This window comes from Sapajus apella, unplaced genomic scaffold (genome assembly GCF_009761245.1).
Source record: "Sapajus apella isolate SASKATOON/1434 unplaced genomic scaffold, GSC_monkey_1.0 scaffold155, whole genome shotgun sequence".
Lineage (NCBI taxonomy): Eukaryota > Metazoa > Chordata > Mammalia > Primates > Cebidae > Sapajus > Sapajus apella.
In genome coordinates this window covers 306595-327029 of record NW_022437095.1, presented here as the reverse complement: position 1 = coordinate 327029, position 20435 = coordinate 306595, and the positions used below count along the sequence as shown (strand labels likewise).

Here is a 20435-nt window from a genome sequence, read left to right as displayed (position 1 = left end):
AAAGTTACACAGATTCCTTACATTTATTGTGTCTCAGTTTTCTCTTCCATATAATTGAAGCACCTGGACTCAGTGATCTCCGAGATTTAATCTGTCTGTGAATGTCTGAGGTTTTATAGAAATTCCGAGCCCCATAAACATATTTCCATTTAACTTCTCCTCTAAGTATAATAGAACTATGCTTTTAAAAACTTATTTCTGATAAATAACAGCACAAATTAAAGATCCAGATATTCATTGTGGAGCGGGTTGGAAAGACCCAAGGATGACGCTGAGTCACAGACTTACCTGAGAGCACAGTCGCTCGTCACCCACAGACTCACATGGGAGTGCGGACACCCATCACCCACAGACTCGCGTGAGAGTGCAGATTCTCATCACCCACAAATTCTTGTGAGAGAGTGGACGCTCGTCACCCACAGACTTACCTGAGAACGCAGATGCTCAACACCCACAGACTCACATGGGAGTGCAGATGCTCGTCACCCACAGACTTACCTGAGAGTACAGTCGCTCGTCACCCACATACTTGCGTGAGAGTGTGGACGCTCGTCACCCACAGACTTACCTGAGAACGCAGATGCTCAACCCCCACAGACTCACATGGGAGTGCAGATGCTCGTCACCCACAGACTTACCTGAGAGCACAGTTGCTGATCACCCACAGACCCACATGAGAGTGCGGACACCCATCACCCACAGACTTACCTGAGAGCACAGACGCCCATCACCCACAGACTCACGTGAGAGTGTGGACGCCCGTCACCCACAGACTCGCATGAGAGTGCGGACACCCATCACCCACAGACTCACGTGAGAGTGTGGACGCCCGTCACCCACAGACTCGCATGAGAGTGCGGATGCTTGTCGCACACTTCCCCGCTCTCCCACAGTTTTCTTCTTCCCTGCCTTGCCAGGTGCACAGGGGAGGCTCTGTGATGAAACAAGTTGCCCTGGATCTGGAGTTTTCGCCAGTCTGGAGGAAGTCATAAAGTATTTGAGAGTCTTACTTCAGTTTGGAAGCTGATGGGAGCGGGAAGTAGACTTGCCGCCTTTTAATTATCTTTAAAGCTACAGTCTCTTTGTAAAAAAGAGTTTACTAGAGGTGACTGCGCTGTGCTGTGTAAGGCACGTACACTTAGCAGAAAATCACTAGTTTCAAAACAGGAAATTTCTAATGATTTGGAGACCATTAGCTCCACAGGCGCCAACTCGAGATGTGAAGGGTGTGGTTGTCTAAATTTCAACAGGTCTGATCATTGCACACTCACTCTTCATACTGAGAGGTGTAACCTTGTCAGCAGGGCCCACGGGTGCTGTGCGCGGCCTCATGGGGATCAGGGTGACTTTGGCTCTGCGACATCCCTGGGCGCCTCCCACAGCTCTCCCTGGAATGATGAGTGCGGATATTTGGAAGCACAGCTGCCGTTTTGGAATTATAGTTGGTGCTGTGGCCTCCTGAGATGTGTCACTCACTAGTGACGGTTATGGAGCCCCTGATTGCAGAGGGAAGGCTGAGTGGGCGTCCCTGACGCATGCTCACCATGCTCCTGTGTTCCCACAGGATAGCCGTGTTCTCCGTGACCGTGCTGCACGACGAGAGGATCGTGATCGTGGCCGAGCAGAGGCCCGACTCCACAGAGGAGGACAGCTTCCAGTGGATGAGCCGCGTGCTGCAGGTCACCCTCCATGCTGGTCCTCTCTTGTCTTGTTTCTGGCCTCCCTACTTCATTCAGACCATGACCTGACCAGCTGTGGCCTTGCCCATGGGGTGGTCCTTTTCCCTTCCGTTCGTTTGATCAGGAGTTACATCAAGTGTCCAGAAACTAGCTGAGCAGATCGAGGGTGTAGGGACCGGGAGTTTGCACAGCTGGTTCCTACCGGTCACCTTGGGGAGGTCAAAGTAAGCTTTCTGTTTGATCTTGAAAACATGTTATCTTGCCTCCAAAGTTCCTTTTTGACTGTTTGTGGTCTTCCCCAAGCCCTGGGTAAAATTACTTAGTTTTGGTGAGTTTAGTAAGAAAACCCTTTCTCTTTCCTTGGCGTTTTTATACTGGGAACAGTGCTTATACTACACAGACTTCTATGTATTGTGGATCATATTTTGCATAATATAAATATATGATGAGTGTTTCTGTTTATGCTTCCTATTATATGATTTCTTCCCTAACTTTCTAGGCAATTGACAGTATACATCAGGTTGGAGTTTATTGCCTGGCCTTGGTACCAGCAAACACCCTGCCCAAAACCCCGCTTGGTGGCATCCATTTGTCAGAAACAAAACAGCTTTTTCTGGAGGGCTCTCTGCACCCCTGCAACGTCCTAATGTGTCCCCACACCTGCGTCACAAACCTGCCTAAGCCTCGACAGAAGCAGCCAGGTATGTGCGGCACGTGGGCGGTTTTGTGAGGTGCGGGAGTTCACCCAGAGCTGCCTGCTGGAAGCTCATGCTTGTGGGGAAAAAGTGGTTACCCCAAGAATAGAATATGGAGAGCATTTGGTTTCTGGTCTCCTGGCTGTAAATGCCGTGCTTTCGTCCTCTGGAATCAGGGGTGTTTTGTGCGGTCATCAGCATGGAACTTACTGGCGTGGTGCTCTCCTTTCTAAGCGTATGGGGTTCACATTTAGTGTTGCTCTTTCATTTCTGACCTACTTATTTTTAATTTTTTTCTTATGTTGGAGATTTCCTTAAATATTCTTCCTCCATTTCTTTTTTGTTCACACCGTTGTTCTCGCGGTCTCTGGTTTTTATGATTGCGACAGTGAATGTGGAGTTGCAGGTGACAGTGTCCTTTTCGCTAAATTCTGTGGGTGCATGGCCTTCTGTTAGGAGCCACTGAAATCACAGGGCATCGTCCTTAGAGGGTGACCTGGGAGGGCGGGAAGCGCCTCCCGCGTCTGAGGCCCCCGGGAGGGCGGGAAGCGCCTCCCCCGTCTGCCGTCGCAGGACGTAAACGCCTTGTGAGGGACGCAGATGCGGTTGCTCTCCCTCGGCCGTTGTTTCTGTCGTGTATTGTAAACTCTGAAGTGATCTGATTCTCTCCCCACCGTCTGATTCATTGTCAGACACTCTTGACCCAGTGACCCCAGTGACCTTTGCTCCCAGGTGGGAAGCCTGGCAGTTCAGTAGCTCCTGGAGACAGGGTTCAGACAGGTGTTTATGGTAGGGAGAATCGTGTGCACGTACAATGCTGTAATGACTCCATAGCTACAGGGCTTGGCTCACTTGAGCCAAATGTCAAGAAGCCCAGCGACTGGGAAAACCCAGGCAGGAGAGAGCGGCCAGCAGCCTCACGCTGAGGTCAGGAAAAGCCGGGCAGGAGACAGAGCCAGCAGCCTCCAGCGAGGTCAGGAAAACCCGGGCAGGAGACAGAGCCGGCGAGGAAATCCCAGGCGGGAGACACAGCCAGCAGCTTCGAGTGAGGTCGGGAGCTGAGCCCCTTGAGTTACCCCTAGACGTGTCTGTCTCTGCCAAGGGCCTGATACAAAGCCCTTCCACCAAGGGGCAGGAGTTGGGGCCGCACAGAGGACATCCCCTGGGGTCTCAGCTTCCGAACCACACGGAGGGAATTGGGCTGTGGCCCCTTTGGAATAAACATTTAAAATGACCCTGACAAGTAAGTGGCAAGGTTATTGGAAGCCAAAGCAAACACTCCTTGAGGCCATTTTTGAGTGAAGTGTTCTGAGATGCTGGAAACCAAGAAGGACTGTTGACAACCAAATTGCCTTTCTTGCTGGATGAATTCATGTTTACTCAGTTAATGGCACTGTGTATGCTGAGATGATCTTATTTGAGCACAAAAGTATTAAAAGACTGTGAACTCATCAGCTGAGCTAGCAAAAATATTAGCGTTACAAACCTAGCTGCAATTCCACAGTTTTAAACGCCCCTGGGAATATTGCCCCAGCATGGGGGGTAGGGGTCACTGAGGAATGGCCAGAGCCCCGGCTCCTGGGAAGGGCTGGCCTCGCCTCCCACCTGGGATTCTGTGTGTCTTGTTGCTGTTTTGGAGATAAAACTCCTGCCCTGTGCCCTGAGTGAATTTGCCGCACATTGTATGGTAGGCATTTGATAACACCAGCGTTGTGGCTGCTGACTTGCAGATGGGTGAATCCATAAATGGGAGCAGAAGAGAGAAGAGACGTGAGTGTCAAAGGTACATGTTTAGGGATATCTCTCAACTCTATCTTAAAGGGCGAGAGTGATACACCCAGGGAGTATTTCGGGCACACTCACCTCTCTTCAACAGGGGAGACCATCACCTGCTGCTAAGAACAGGCTTTGAGAGTGAGGTGCAGCTGGAAGGCCTCTGCCTCCCAGGAGCAGTTGGGAAAACTGAGTCCCCAAGTCTGTGTGGGGAGGCATTCAAGGTCCCAAACTCCGGTCCAGAGGGTGCACGTGGAGATAAGGGAAGACGTGACGGAGGAGGATGAAATAAGGCTCTGCCAAAGCCTGATCCCTCCTCAAAAGCTTGCTTCCCCTACCCCAGTCTGAATTCTTAACAACACTGCGGGAAGCCTTGGAACCCGTTTAGGCCAGTTTCCAAGTTGGCTTCTTAGAAGAGCCATCTCATCTGGCCCGGCATCAGTCACCAAGGGGAAGGCTAAGAGCTTCACCAGCCAAGTGCAGTGGCTCACACCTGTGGTCCCAGCAATGCAGGAGGCTGGGGTGGGAGAATAACTGGAGCTCAGGATTTCGAGACCAGCGTGGGCGACATAGTGAGACTGTCTCAAAAAATTTTTTGTTAAAGATGCTTCATTCAGAAGATGTTTTTATCTGGTACAGATAGAAGATGCATGGCAGGTGAATGAGGGTGCTCCCAGGTGTTGGAAATCGCACGGGAGTCATTGTTCCCACCACAGAGCAGCTCACTTCCTTCTAGCATGCAGCACCTGACCAAATTATTTTGCTAAATGTGAAAAGGCTATTCCTCTTCCATGAGAATTAACAGTCTGTTCACAACTACGACGTGAAAATTCAAAAACGATTTACTGAGTGTAGAAGGCATCTTACCGTGAGGCTCCTACAAGTCGTGCAGAACCCAAGCACCGGCAGGCAGAAGCCCAGACATCTGCTCACAGACTGTTCTCTGGATTTCACTCCTGCTGAAGTGCCCTCCCTTCTCCTGCAAGCTGTGATAAGTGGAATTGTTTACGGCACCCGAATTTGAAAAGGATGGCTGTGCATCTGTAGAGACCTGGCGGCCCTGCTCTCCCTGGGCTGGACAGAGGACGTCAGGCCTTGACTGCCTGGTCCTGGTGCCACCATGTCCGTGAAGGGACTCGGTGGCGGTTGTCACAATGACGGGCCCATCCTAAGTCTTGTTCTGTGCCACCTCCCTGTCAACTGCATCTGGACACGTGTGTTTTTGACAAGGCAATGAACCGTCTGCTTAGCCACAGCTCTTCATGCATGGTGACTAATGCAGCATGTGGCCTGGTTCATAAATCTGGTACTTGACCATTATTGGGAGTTTAAGAATTTGACTTAATAGGAGCCTTCAAACCAAGGGTTAGGCGCAAATTGATAATGTCATCGTTATTTTACATGCAGTTCTTTCAGGGAGAGTTCTTTACCTCTCCCTGCCCCCCGCATTCCCCCACTCCCCTTCTCCCTTCCTCTCTCCCACCAAGGTGGGAGGTCAAAGTCTTAAGGAATTTCTCTCTTGTTTCCTAATGGCCGTGCCTCTGTTTCTTTCCAGAAATCGGCCCTGCCTCTGTGATGGTGGGGAACCTGGTCTCTGGGAAGAGAATTGCCCAGGCTAGTGGCAGAGACCTGGGTCAGATAGAAGACAACGACCAGGCCCGGAAGGTAGGCGCCCGGGTCCCCGCAGCGACCATCCCCGACTTTCCTGCTCTGGCGGTTAGACTTCCACTGCCATCTTGCCTTCATTGTACCTGTCCTCTCCTACAAGAGACCATATAATTTCATAAGAAAAACATCTTTATTAGGAGATACAAAGTTTCAGAAAATTTCACATCGATGCAGAAATTGGTGAGGGGTGTCCGATCCCACAACCTGCAGGACTGAGGCAAATGTCTGGCCATGCTTGTCCTGCACTGTGTTCCCCTAACTACTCATTTCTAATTTCCCACCAGCCCAGATCCGAAGCTCACTCTGCCCCACAGCAGCTTGCAGCAAGCCTTCTGTCCTGGGCTCTTTGGACTCTAAGAGGCAGTTCAAAACCCAGGTTTGGGGGCTAGGCCTCCTGACAGTGGCATTAGAAGCTGTGGGAGAACCTCCTGAGGCCCAGCCTTTGCACAGGGTGTTGTGTGTGTCTACGAGTCCCCATTAGAATTGTTCTGCCTTGAGAATGCTCAGGTTCACCAGAGGTCCTGTTTCCCCCAGCCAAAAGGTATCCCCTTCTGTATGGGGATTAGGAAATGGGGCAAAATCCACCCTGTGAAACTTTGCCAACTTGGTAACCTCCAGTAATACGTTAATCAGAACCCCTTGATCACTTATGAACGAGATGAAGCCTTATCTGTGGGCTTTTGCTGTACCCAGATGTGAAACAAGGCTGCCCCTTTTACCGTGAAGCAGATCGGTACGGAACATGTAGTTTGTGTAATTTGCAGTGTGGCTTAATGCCATTAGGGTATTGCTGTTCTAGAAACCTAAATTTGTTAGAGCCCACTTTTTAAAACCGGATAGATCTCATTCTGTCATTGTAGCCACCGAAATCCATGTGGCATCTCCTGGAAGCCCCAGGAGAAGGGATTTCTGTGCAGGCTGGTCCTGCCTATGAGGGAAATGGTTCCCATCCTCGGGCAGACTTTCAGAAAACCTCTCAAACCTTGGTACAGTATCAGTCCTTTGCTTTGTGGTTCTAAGTCGGGTGCCGTGAATCTAAGTCCCTGCAGGAACAAAGCTGGACACTTGCTTGTCCTGCCATTGTATGTGTTGGAGATTTTCCCAGCATGCATGTCCTCGACTCTCTCAGAGAAGCACGTGGTTCTAAGACCCAGAGCCACTCAGACAGCTTCTGTGGGTTTAATATCGGGGTTGCCTCGCCTCACACCGCATAGCCTGAGCCTCACCCGTGCTCTGTTCCAGTTCCTGTTCCTCTCGGAGGTGTTGCAGTGGAGAGCACAGACCACCCCAGACCACGTCCTCTACACGCTGCTCAACTGTCGGGTGAGGCCCGGAGCTGTTGTTCCCTGGCTGCTCGCCTCAAAGGGGCCAGCCTGGTTCCTGGGAGCGCTCCTGCTTCTTTATTTCTGACTCAATCCTTTCACTTCAGTTTTATGTTAATTCTTTTTATTTTTTGCTATTTTGACTAATGAGACTTTTTTACCTAGGGATTGCTTTTAAACATAACAATTTATGCAGTTATTTACACCTGTTTGTGAATACAGATATTTTAGCACCCTATTTACAGTGTTTCTTAATGATATCTACAAGAGAGAAATCGCAAGTCTGAGATATTTGCATTTTTATTTTGATTACTAAACTACTTTTTTTTTTATTTTGAGACAGTCTCTCTCTGTCTTGCCCAGGCTGGAGTGCAGTGGCTCTCTCTGCTCACTGCAGCCTCCACTTCCCTGGTTTAAGCGATTCTCATGCCTTAGACTTTGAGTAGCTGGGACTACAGGTGCCCACCACCATGTCTGGCTAATTTTTATATTCTTAGTAGAGACGGGGTTTCGCCACGTTGGCCAGGCTGGTGTTGAACTCCTGGCCTTGAGTGATCCACCTGCCTTGGCCTCCCAAAGTGCTGGGATTACACGCATGAGCCACCACACCCAGCCCTAAACTACTTTTTTATACATCAGAAGTTATGTTTATTGCAGACTCAAGAATGAAAATCATTTCCACTTTGTAATTAAAGTTTCTGTTTACACTTGACATGAGAAAACCAAGCTCATCAATTATTGTTCTATTGCAGTACTTAAGAGTAAGGCCTTAAATAAGCTAATACTATTAACGACAAAAATGCAAAAATCTTAATATGCTTGTAACTTTTTTTTGCCATGGAAATGAAGCTTGAAAAATAGATGAGAAATATAAGTCTTCTTGACAAGTATAGGCTCTTGCAGCTCTTCAAAAAGTCATGGCTGTTGAGAATTACTAAATATCGAAATCTTAGTGCATTAGGCACCCCTGCCATTTGAAGCAGCGGATTGAAGACAAAAGAAAGTGCCAGCAACATCGTGAAATTATTCCCCGACTCTCTGGTTTGAGTTTGTTAGACCATTCTTTGCATGTGATTTAGTTCACAGGAGTAACCTCTCCTCCTCCTCCTCTGCCAGAGATGCACTTCTTGTCTTGACATTGCCGCGTGTGCTGAGTTGATCCCAGTAGTTGGTCCTTCACTGTATCTGCTCGAGACCATTTCCCAGGAAGAGCCATTAAAAACAGCAAGGCGTGTTTCTGTTACCTCTCTGGCCCTAGTTCGCTGGTGCTGTGATGGAGCCTTTGCCCTGCGCTGACAGATCAGGCATGGGGGCTGGAGCTGTTGAGGACCCAGAGTTGCTGTGGGTCCCTGTATCTGAAATGCCACCTTCCACTTTTCGTCTCTTTCTCCATTGGACCCTTCCTCGGCCTGTGAATATGGATGAGGCCCCTTTGCTAATCCAGCCAATGGTCAGGTTCACTGTCCTTGGGCGCTGTCTTGGTTTCCTGCCCGTCTCCTCTCCTCTGACTCTGTTCGCTCCAAGTAGTTTTCTCCTGTAAACTACTTGTGACTTGTTCCTCTTTCCCTTTGGTCTTGGCAGTACTGTAGAGACTTCCATTGTCGCCTCCAAAGTGGTGACGTAAATCTGTGGCGCCAACTCCAGCCTCCCTCCGGCACCCCAGATCCTTCAGCGGAAGGTGCTTTCTCCTTCCCTTAATTTCCTCACAGAAGTGGCCATCGCTTCGCAAGCCGCAAGCTCCCAGGGACGGATTCAGCTCTGAGTCTCCTTGAAGCCCTGCCCTGACCTTGCCTGACACGTTGCACCCATGTATGTGGGTTACATGAGCATCTGTGTTCAATAATCTACAGGTATTGATGGGCAGCTCAGGAAGCAGCAGACCCCCATATATGCAAAGATTCGGAAATGATTTAGGTGTGTTCGTAGGCAGCGTGTGCCATCAGGAGGAAAATAGCGTTGTTCCAGCTGTGCCTGATTTGGGGAAGATCCCTCTGATTGTTTGCTGAGTGATGCCCTGGTGCTAGGCTTGGCATCTGGTCTTGGCATGTGGACAGACAGCTCCCTGGCCCTGATCCCCTGTGGTGGTTATTTTCATAGCTGGATGCTGGATCTTCTGGGAAAAGGTATTTCCTAGAAATGATTCAGGTTCTCTGAAAAGGGCTTTATTAGGAACAACTGCAAATCAGATGGGGGCCAGATGTAGGGATCAAAGCCATGAGTAATTTACTGTTGGAGTGTGTGAGGAAGGCATGGCCTGAGGATACCTTTTCCTTGGAGGTGTGACCTGCTGTTTACAAGGCTCGCTGGACATAGAGACAGGCACCCTTGAGCCATTGCTTTCCTACAAGCATCAGATCAGGCATCTGTGTCCATCTCCCCCTTTGCTGTCTTGTATGTACACCCAGAGATGCGCGGCCCGGACCAAGGCAGCAGCATCGTTTCCACAACGTTCATAGTGTAATCCCCACCTAAATCAGCTTCCCTGTTCAGCACTGTCCAACGGAAACATGCAGAATCACACATTTTCTAAAAGCAAGATTTTAAAAAGCAAAAAGAAACGGGTGAAATTCATTCCAATAGGGAACCATTCAGCATCTTCTAAGTGTCCCTGTTCAGCACGTACACCAGTCACTCATCTGGGGCGTGGCCACGCAGCCGCTGCTTCCATCAAGGAGGCACGTTTCTGTTGATTATGGATTTGGCCACTCTTTGCTGGCAGTGTAGCCACAAGCTCATTTAAAGGGGTGGAGGCCGGGTGCCATGGCTCACACCTACAGTCCCAGCACTTCGGGAGGCTCAGGCAGGTGGGATCACTTGAGGTCAGGAGTTCGAGACCAGCGTGACCAACATGGCAGAAACCCATGTTGTCTTTGCCTATCTCTGCCACCTTCTGCTCTTGGGCTCTTCTACTTTAAATCAGTTTCTGTTTTCTTATTTTTTAGATGTCCTCTAAGGGGGAAAATAATTAAGGAAAATGCGTAGGATGAGAAGGTTGAATTCAGAGAAATGTAAGCTAACCTTCTCCTACATGGAGGAAACTAAGCACAGTCAGCGGGACAGGTCTGAAAACCCACGGGGCAGTTACCTGGGCAGCCTCCCTGCAGTCCTTGCTCCTCGGCCGTCTTCTGGATGTTTTGGTAGAGGTCAGGGTCTGGCGCTCACATCTTGATGCTTCCTGAGACGTTCTCTTCCACTCACACCGCGTCCCACCCGCGTGTTTCCGACATGGGCCCTTTGAGCAGGGAGGCTGACGTGCTTTTCCCCAGCATCGCTGCTGAATAGCCCCTGAAACTGTTCGTCCATGCAGCGTCCTCCTCGTTCACAAAGTCACCTCCCCACCAGCCCCTCGGGGCCTCTCTCCCGGTGCCTAAGTGCTGAATCATGTTGTCCAGTCCCGGTCAGCCTTCTCGGGCTTGTGGTGCTTTCTGTCCCCACACTCTTACATTATTCTTTGCAGCTGTGACTTACACAAGAATTCCTGAGCCCGGTTGTTCCGTCACGTTTTGGCTCTGGAGTCCTCCTGGCCCCGTGGACTTCAGTCCAGTTGCCCACTGCTTGAGGGACGGTCCTCACCCTGTTAGCAGGTGTTAGACAGAATCCAGTCACCAAGAAGGGGTTTTTAAATGGCTGTAGAAAGCAGTCTCTCTACATCTGAGACTGCCGCACATGAACTTAAATTGTAAAGTGTGTCCTCAGGAAAAGCTTGTTTTGGTTAGTTGCATGCTTATAATTTGCAGTTTATTCATATTTTTCTTCTTGGCTTAAATAGTGAGGCCAAGGTGGGAAGATCACTTGAGGCCAGGAGTTTGAGACCAGCCTGGGCAACATAGACAGACCCTGTATCTGCGATAATTTTTTTTTTTTTTTTAAACAATGAGCCAGGCGTGATGGTGGCACCTGTCGTCCCAGCTGCTCAGGAGGCTGAGGCAGGAGAATCGCTTGAGCCCAGCAGGTCCAGGCTGCTGTGAACGGTGATCATGCCGCTGCACTTCAGCCTGGGAGACAGAGACCCTGTCTCAAAAAAGAAATAAATAATGAATCCTACACTCTTAGGATGTTTCTTAGTACGTATCTTGCAGCAGATCTTCCTTAACTCTTTTGTAAGGCATTTTCAGCACAAATACGTTTTCTGTTTATTTCTACAGTAAAGTCTACATGGAATTGCGTTTGACGGTTCTTTTCATTCCTTTAGGGTGTTTTTAATTATTTGTTTTGCTTTTGTTTTTTGCTTTCTGACTCCTTGATTTTTGATGTGGTCTTTCTAAATGAACATTTTTAATCAGTCTTCATTACCAACATGTGTGCCCTGCAGGCACAGTGGTAATTCTCACTGCCCATGACAGTAACACAAGTCCCAGAATTAGTAGGGGTTTTTTTTGTTGTTGTTGTTCCACTGTTTTTTAATTCACATAATCATTTTTTTAAATGTTTGTTGCCACCCCAAATATATCTGGATGCTTTTTGTTCTGTACTTCTTACCTAGTTGGAAGGAAATGGAGTTGGCCTCTAATGGATATGTGGTTTTGGGGGAAACTGAAAACATTCTAAAATTGACTTTCCATGTTGGTTGCACAGGTCTGTGCATGTTCTAAAAACCACTGACGTACGCTTTGTGTCGGTGAGTTGTATGATGCGTGCGCGCTCTCCACAAGCGTCTCGACTGAAGGAATCTTACGCGCTTGTCCCTGTGATCGGCCCGCAGGGTGCGATCGCGAACTCGCTGACCTGCGTGCAGCTGCACAAGCGTGCTGAGAAGATTGCCGTGATGCTGACGGAGCGGGGCCACCTGCAGGATGGTGACCACGTGGCCTTGGTCTACCCGCCAGGTACAGGCAGGGTGGGCTTCCCTGAGAGACGCTGACCACTGCAGTGCACGGAGCTCCCTTACACACCCGCTGGTGCCTGAGAGGGCAGTTTGATGGCCAGGAGTCTGTGCTATGTCCAGCTGGATGCTGACCAACCCATTGTGTCTAGCGATGACCACTCATGGGCACCAGCTGCATGTGCTACTGTCAGAGGCTTCAATAAATTGATGCCTTCAAATACTTTTTTTTGAGACGGAGTCTTGCCCTGTCACCCAGGCTGGAGTACAGTGATGCGATCTTGACTCACTGCAACCTCTACTTTCCAGGTTCAAGCAGTTCTCCTGCCTCAGCCTCCCAAGTAGCTGGGATTACAGGCACCTGCCACCACGCCTGGCTAATTTTTGTATTTTTAGTAGAGACGGGGTTTCACCATGTTGGCCAGGCTGGTCTCGAACTCCTGACCTCATAATTCATCCGCCTCGGCCTCCCAAAAAATGCTGGGATTACAGGTGTGAGCCACTGCGCCTGTCCCTTCAAATACTTTTATATCTAATTTGTGTTACTAGATACCTCAAGTGGTTCACTCAATAGTATCTAAATCTTAACTAAATTCTCAATTACAAAGGTGGGTATTTCCTAAGCAAAATGATGTAGAAATTCTCCAGGCTGCCTCGTCATCTCAGTCTGAAAGGGTGGGAAAATGACAGTGCCCGCCAAAGCTGACAAAACCCACCAGGATGACGGAGCCTGTGAGAAGTTTTGCTGCTCGTTTACCCATTGAACTTGTAGGACTGGCATTTATGCTGACAGGGACAGTGGCTGCTAAGCAGCATGATCTGCTTCAGTAGTGATGCTTGGTTTTCTTCTGTGTAGGAATAGACCTGATTGCAGCATTTTATGGCTGCCTGTACGCAGGCTGTGTGCCAATAACCGTCCGCCCCCCGCACCCACAGAACATCGCGACGACGCTACCTACCGTTAAGATGATTGTGGAGGTAACGTACCTGGGAGCTGGGTCTCCACCTGCCTGGAGCTGAGTGTCGAGTTCACAGCCTGCACGCAGACTCTGACATCTCCCAGGGCAGCAGGTGGCTATGGGAGCTGCTGTGTGTTTGGAATCAGGACAGGAAAGGGTCTCTGCCTGCAGGGAGCCTGTGGTCTGGTTATAGAGGCGAGACCTAAACTTGTGTGTGGAGGCAGAAGCTAGATAGTAGCTCTTACTGCGGAGTCTTGAAGTTGAAGATGCCCAGGAGAAAACAGGTATCCCCCCATCCCTCAGGCTTCCCCACAAACCTAGCTAAGCAGACCCACCATGGGAAGAGGAAGGGCTTTTTCAAAAGCTCTCTCCTCAGGATTTAGAAGTTTCCTGCTCCTGTTTGAAAGTATAGATCTGTTTTCCCTTGTCTACAGCTGGAGAAGTTCCATAGGATTCCGCTGTATTTTCCTCGTTGAAGGAGGAACTATAGGGGAAAGCAGTTTGGGGCAGAGAATGCCTTGTCCCGCCCCCATCTGAGTCCCTTTCTCCATGGTGTTGGAGGACCCCCACAGTGGCCACTCCTGCTACAAAGTATGCACGATGTGTCTGGGCATGTGTGACATTTCCAGTATAACAGAGCTAATGGTGTGAGCAGTGAGCTGTTTTCTGTATGTGGTCATGATGCTGTGGATGCTGCTGGGCCGGGAAAGTGCAGGTGCACAGATTTCAGGACCTGCGCTCTGCCCCACATTCTGGCCCAGCTCTTCCATCACCAGACTCCCAGCGCTCTTCTACCTCAGCTAACCGGCAGGAGCCAGCAGGGTTCAGGAGCCTGATCTGCCCATTAAAGCTACATAGTGTTAGTGTGCTTAGCGAGCAGGAGACACACGTGTTGTGAGCATGCTCTCATCCGGCTCCATTCTCATTCTCTGATGCCAGGTGAGTCGCTCTGCCTGCCTGATGACAACACAGCTCATTTGTAAGCTGCTACGGTCCAGGGAGGCGGCGGCAGCTGTGGACGTCAGGACATGGCCCCTCATCCTGGACACAGGTCAGTGCTTTGGCTGGAGACGGTGGTTTGCTCGTGGGCCTTGCTCAGGCCGGATCTGTTGATGGTCCTGTTCTTCTCCAGATGATTTGCCAAAGAAGCGGCCCGCCCAGATCTGCAAACCTTGCAACCCAGACACCCTTGCGTATCTCGACTTCAGCGTGTCCACAACTGGGATGCTAGCTGGCGTAAAGGTGAGCAGGGCAGCTGCAGGAGGTGGCCATGGGAGGCCACTTCAGAGCATGCTGGACATGGCAAGCCCATGTGCCGACTGTCAGCACCTCTTGTGTAATCAGACTCTGAGATGTGGAAAGAGCCGTATGTACGTGTTTCATTCACAGCACGACACATGTGATCATTTCCGTCCTTAACCAGGCTGACTGATTCTGTCCAAATGCCCCAAATATGTTTTTATGTGAACACGGTCTCCGTAGCTGACAGGAGAACACTGCACATGTTTTTCTCTCTTGCTGGTTCTCAAATCTGAGTTCTCTGTGATAAATCTCTGCACACTACACTTTGTTGTGCTTTAACCTGGGCTCTATTAGAAGTCGTCATTGGCCAGGCACAGTGACTGATGCCTGTAATCCCAGCACTTTGGGAAGCCAAAGCAGGTGGATTATCTGAGGTTAGGAGTTCGAGACCAGCCTAACATGGTGAAACCCGCTGTCTACTAAAAATACAAAAATTAACCGGGCATAGTGGCAGGCGCCTGTAGTCCCAGCCACTTGGGAAGCTGAGGCAGGAGAGTTGCTTGAACCCGGGAGGCAGAGATTGCAGTGACCCAAGATCACGGCACTGCACTCCAGCCTGGGTGATGACCCTCTCGGCTCAGGCGACACCTTCGTCGAGCTGCTGTGCAAACCGCACCCATCGGGGACTCCGCAGCCCTTTGCGCCCTCTGCCTCCGTCTGTGGGTCTTATGGGTGAGCTGGCTTTGTCTGCCTCACAACAGTTCTCTCTCCGTCCACCTCTTAGTAGAACTGAAGTGAAATGCCAAATTAGCTACAATGTGAAGTAAAATAATTTTTCAAAAGCTTTTGAAAAGAAATGTTTTCAGATCAAGATGACGTAGTTCCTGTAGGATGTAGTTAGCAGTGGCCCTTCTGTCACAGCCAGAAGAGAAGCTCATGCTTCCAACTGTGCCATTCTCATGACCCACTTGCAATCTCAGGGTCTCATGCAGAGTAGATCTTTAGAACTTTCTTGGCTGATTTTCTTTCTTTTCTTTTTTTTTTTTAGACAGAGTCTTGCTCTGTCGCCAGGCACCAGACTGGAGTGCAGTGGCATGATCTCGGCTCACTGCAACCTCTGCCTCCCGGGTTCAAGCAGTTCTCCTGCCTCAGCCTCCCGGGTAGCTGGGACTACAGGCGCACACCACCATGCCCAGCTAATTTTTTTGTATTTTTAGTAGAGACGGGGTTTCACCACGTTGGCCAGGATGGTCTTGATCTCTTGACCTCATGATCCACCCGGCCGGCTGCTTTTCTTTAACCAGTGTCCATTCTTGTTTGTCTGCTGAAGTCACGCGAAGGCCCCAGTGGGTCTGAGACCCACAGCCAGGGTGATAGGAGCACCCTTCTCTTACATCATACATGGTTGTCCACGTGCTCATCTCTGAATTCCCACTGGACCCAGAGGGCAGGGCCGTGTCTCAGTCTTCTGTTCATCTCCAGCACCTAACACCATACCTGATGGATAACAAGCTCTCAGTACTTTAGTATTTGCTGTGCTGAATAGCTCAATTCTTCACCTAGAAATAGTGCTTTGCACAGAGCAGCAGTTCAGGACAGACTTGCTCTAGTTGCTGATCTGAGTGGGTGGGTAATTTTGGGAGGCAGGGTTTTACTAGCTCTTAATCCAGGGAGGTAGGAGTCTGGATGAGTATTTGATAAATTCAGTCTCATTTCTACATTAAATATTTACTTTAAAAGCAAACTAAAAATAATTACTTACATCTTACCTTGTATAAAAAGTCTACATTCCACTATATGAATACAGTAAAGCAGTTATGAAACCCTGTCCCGGGCAGAACTTTCAACAATGATGCAGCATTTCACAGTGGGAGGACCCCCAACCCCGGTTCTCTCACATCTTGCTGGAGTGGCGAATGAAAGACGGGAGCCAGGTGTTTGGCTGGATTTCCAGTTATAGCTCTGTGCTGGTCCCTTTACAGTTTAGCTCTGGGCAACATTTAGCTTCAGATAACTTGTGACATGTTTTAAAACCACAGAAATCAGAACCATTTTCTATGCTGCTTTGACTTCCATTTTCCTCTTAGGTTTGTTTGGCGAGAAAGCTTCTGTGAGAAAATTAATTTTAGTAATATATTTTATGGTATTTCGAATTAATCTACGTTACACACGGACTGTAGTGGACTGTTACAGGGATTAGGGAAGGGGAAGATGCGGAGAGCTCTTTACTGTCTGGTCGATGATGGGATGAATGGATTTTGGCCACCATCTCCCTGCAGGGTGGGGGAGGATGGTAAAGGATGAGTGTAGGAGGACCTGGGCTCTAACTCGTGCCACAGTCAGCAAAATCTTTCACTTCTGTGAGCCGTCACTTCCTGATCATTGAGACGGTGAGCCACCCAGCAGGTCTCACAGGCTACCTGCTGCACAGCAGAGGCCTTGTCCAGCCCTGGAGACACCCATGAATGAAGCAGGGACTTGACTGGCGGAGGCGGGAGTGTGCCATGGTGTCTCTTCTACTTGTGGGTCTGTGTGTTGGAGAGAGAGTCACACTAGAACCCCTCCTGCATGACTTGCTGTTCAAATGCACTGTTTCAACAGGTGGAATTGCCAGGTCCTGGAGGGCCGGCAGTTCTGAGTGAGGTTTATTCATGGACAATGAGAACTCCAGTGAAAATACTGGCCACTCACATTCCCCAGACACAGCGTAGCCCCAGCTTGGCTATACTTGTCCCTGGTCCTGAAAACAGCTTTGGGCATTTGGTGCCAGGTATCATACATTTGTTCTTTTTTGGGTTTTGTTCTTTAAATTTTATTTAAGAGACAGGGTCTCACTCTGTTGTCCAGGCTGGAGTGCAGTGGTAATCATAGCTCACTGCAGCCTGGAACTCCTGGTCTCAAGCCATCATCCCACCTCGGCCTCCCAAAGTGTTGGGATTATAGGTATGGGCCGCTGTGCCAGGCCAGCATACATTTCCTGCGGCCTTACTGTATTTTAGATGCCTTTGGGTGTCAGGTCCCATGCATTTAATGCAGCCTTGTTTTCTCACGGCTGTCTTAGGCCCCATTCATGTAACACTGCCCTGTGTTTTGCAGATGTCTCATGCAGCCACCAGTGCCTTCTGCCGTTCCATTAAGCTGCAGTGTGAACTTTACCCTTCTAGAGAAGTGGCCATCTGCCTGGACCCCTACTGTGGACTGGGATTTGTCCTCTGGTGCCTCTGCAGGTAAGATTCCTCTCCATATCTTTACATTAAAAAAAAAAATCATGCACCTTCTTCTCTAGACCTTACATCCAGCCAGGCAGCCTCAGCACTGGCCCTGTACCCCCACCCCTGCTGGAGGAGGCCTGGGGCTGACTCCTGTCCCTGTCTCTCTCCTGGTGGATTTGGCTCTTGGGTACAGAGCAGCACTTGGGGTGACAGTCACTTTCTGCAGCAGTGGAGGAACATTTTGGAGAGTTGTCTGTATGGACCTTTATTTCTGACAATCAGAAGACTCCCAGGCTTTGGACTTGGCTCTTCTGCCTGTAAAGCCTTGTGATTGTGCTTGATCTGGGTTCCCGCTGGACCAGCAGGCATTGCAGCCTCTCACCTCCCTCGGGCTTCACCCCAACTGTTACTGCAGGGCCTAGGCTCGGCAAGCCCAGAGGGGAGTCCACAAGGGCTGAGTGTTCCCTGGGCCGTGCGGCACTCTGCCCAGCAGTTGGCGTGAAGCCTGGCTTACAGCAGGTGCTCAGCAGATATTTATAGGATGAATGAAGGACCAGAAAACCAAATGGATGTTTCTTGGCTTTTTTGTCTGATCACACATATGTGATCATTGTAGAAATTTTTAGAAAATACAAAGAAGAAAATACATTTTTAGAAAATATAAAGAAGAAAATAAATCCATCAGTAATCATACCACCTGATAAAGGGCATTACTGATAAATATCCATTAGCAGCATTTGAGCACATAGTCTTTCAGAGTCATTTTCTAATTTATTAACATTTTTAAACATACTTAAGTGTAGAGCGTGTCCAGCAGTACACACCAGTGACTGTTATCCAGCTTCATGTGTCAGCATTTCAGCAGCTTTGTATTTTCCGCCTGCTCCCCCCTTTTTTAAATGAGGCATATTAAAGCTAACACAAACATACAACTTGACCGATAAATCTTTTTTACACGTTATTTTATGAATATGCGTTAATGTATTTATAAATCTGAGATGCTACAGTATGAAATTGGTTATGATTTTCCTAAAATTTATTGTGGATCTCTCTCTTTTTTTTTTGAGACAAAGTCTTGCTCTGTCACCCAGGCTGGAGTGCAGTGGCACAATCTCAGCCCACTGCATCCTCTGTCTCCCAGGTTCAAGCAATTCCCGTGCCTCAGCCTCCCGAGTAGCTGGGATTACAGATGCCTGCCATGATGCCCAGCTAATTTTTGTATTTTTAGTAGAGACGAGGTTTCACCGTGTTGGCCAGGCTGGTCTTGAACTCCTGACCTCATGTGATCCACCTGCCTTGCCCTCATGAGCCACTGTACCCAGTGGGAATTTTTTCTCATGTCTGTAAACAAACATTTTGAATGTATTCTTAATATTTAATAGTATTAAGTTGGATTAAAATGTAATCTTGTATTTTTGAAAAATACTGATATTCTAATTAGGACAATTCAGCTTTTTGAGAAAGCAGATAAAACCGAATAAAGAAATATTTAATGATTTTTGCCTCAATCTAAAATGCAATAATATTATGAGTGATTTTTTTTTTTCCTTGGGAAATCGCTCAGAACACACTATTCCAACAGCTGGGCCAAAATGGCCTTAGATATACATGCAAAGCCAGAGGGCAGAAGTCTGTTCTGAACGACTGCCCTTGTAGGGTGACCATATTTCATTTGGCCGAGTGTACAAGTAAAACCAAAGCCAACAGATGGAAGACTCCTGCCTGCAGGCTCACCAAGCCTGGCTCCCCATGAAAATCAGTGAGAAGGTGTTTGTGGCAGGGAAAGTAAGTTCTTGGTGTGAACCAACAATTACAATAGACTCTTTCAGGGATTGTCCAGGTTGTGATGAACTTTAACAAGCATCTTTCATGAAAAATATTAATAACTCAGAAGTCACAAGATCACAGTACTTTGTTGATTGCCTTTGCAACAGTACAAATAAATATAGCCATAAATCTTTCCATTAAAAAAAAAATCCTCTATAGAAACAGATCCCAATGGACTTGCTTAAAAAAAAGGGGGGGGCACTTGGGTCCTAGATGCACAATGACTAATACAGAAGTTGAAATAATAATGACTTCCCTTTCCCATGCAGTTCAGCAGGTCTGGAAAGAGAACTGGCCAAAAGAAACCCTGGGGGTATGAAATCTGGGGAGGCCTTGTCCTCAGGGTATGCCTCTAAGAGCTTAGTAGGGTAGGGAGGGCGTCTTGGTGGGGAGCAGCCACACAGGGTGCCCAAGCCCAGGTCAGAGGAGGGGAGTCCACACAGGGGTGTTCCCAGCCTGGGCTGTGGGAGCCGTCAGAGCTTGTTTCGGGAAGGGGCAGCCACAGAGGGAGATGGGCTGCATGTGGTGGATTGGAAGTAAGTGCAGTCAGGCATCGTTGGGTGATGGGGATGCGTTCCACTCAGGTGATTTCAGTGTTGTGCAAACACCGAGTGTGCTTACACAGACCTGGCTGGGACAGCCTGACATACCCAGGCTGCAGTCATGTGCAGTGTGCCAGTGCACTGAATGCCATGGGCCATTGTAATGCAATGGTAAGTAACTATGTATCTAGACATATTCAAGCACAAAAAAGGTACAGTGAAAGTAAGGTACAGAAGATTAAACTCACTGGGTGGGTCAGTGAGTAAGTGGCACCTGGATGTGAGACATTACTGCACACTACTGTAGCCTCTATAAACACCAGACGCTTCGGCTACACTAAGTTCATCAAAAATGCCTATAGTTCTTCAATGATAAATTAGCCTTAGCTTACTGTAACTTTTTAACTTTATAAACATTTTAATTTTTAAACTTTTTGACTCATCTATAAAAACACTTAGCTTAAAACACACATTATACAACTATACAAAAATAATTTTTTATGTCCTTACTCTATAAATTCCTATCTATTAAATTTTAAATAACATTTTAAACTTTTTGTTAAAAACTAATACACATGCATGCGCATATCAGCCTAAGCCTCCACAACACACATACACACACACATGTGCACGTGCACACACACACACATACACACACACACACACCAGCCTAGGCCTCCACAACACACACACA

General features: G+C 48.5%; 1 protein-coding gene across 7 annotated transcripts in view; it reads left to right on the top strand.

The window, feature by feature from the left end:
* DIP2C (disco interacting protein 2 homolog C) overlaps window positions 1-20435 on the top strand; it is a 183871-nt gene that overhangs the window by 107264 nt on the left and 56172 nt on the right. For all 7 annotated transcript variants that reach the window (XM_032266148.1, XM_032266146.1, XM_032266147.1 and 4 more), the window contains 9 exons: window positions 1565-1679; window positions 2179-2380; window positions 5703-5812; window positions 7058-7138; window positions 11840-11963; window positions 12816-12937; window positions 13858-13969; window positions 14051-14160; window positions 17257-17387. In XM_032266148.1, the coding sequence (XP_032122039.1) occupies window positions 1565-1679; window positions 2179-2380; window positions 5703-5812; window positions 7058-7138; window positions 11840-11963; window positions 12816-12937; window positions 13858-13969; window positions 14051-14160; window positions 17257-17387 (1107 nt within the window). The remainder of the gene's footprint in view (window positions 1-1564; window positions 1680-2178; window positions 2381-5702; window positions 5813-7057; window positions 7139-11839; window positions 11964-12815; window positions 12938-13857; window positions 13970-14050; window positions 14161-17256; window positions 17388-20435) is intronic.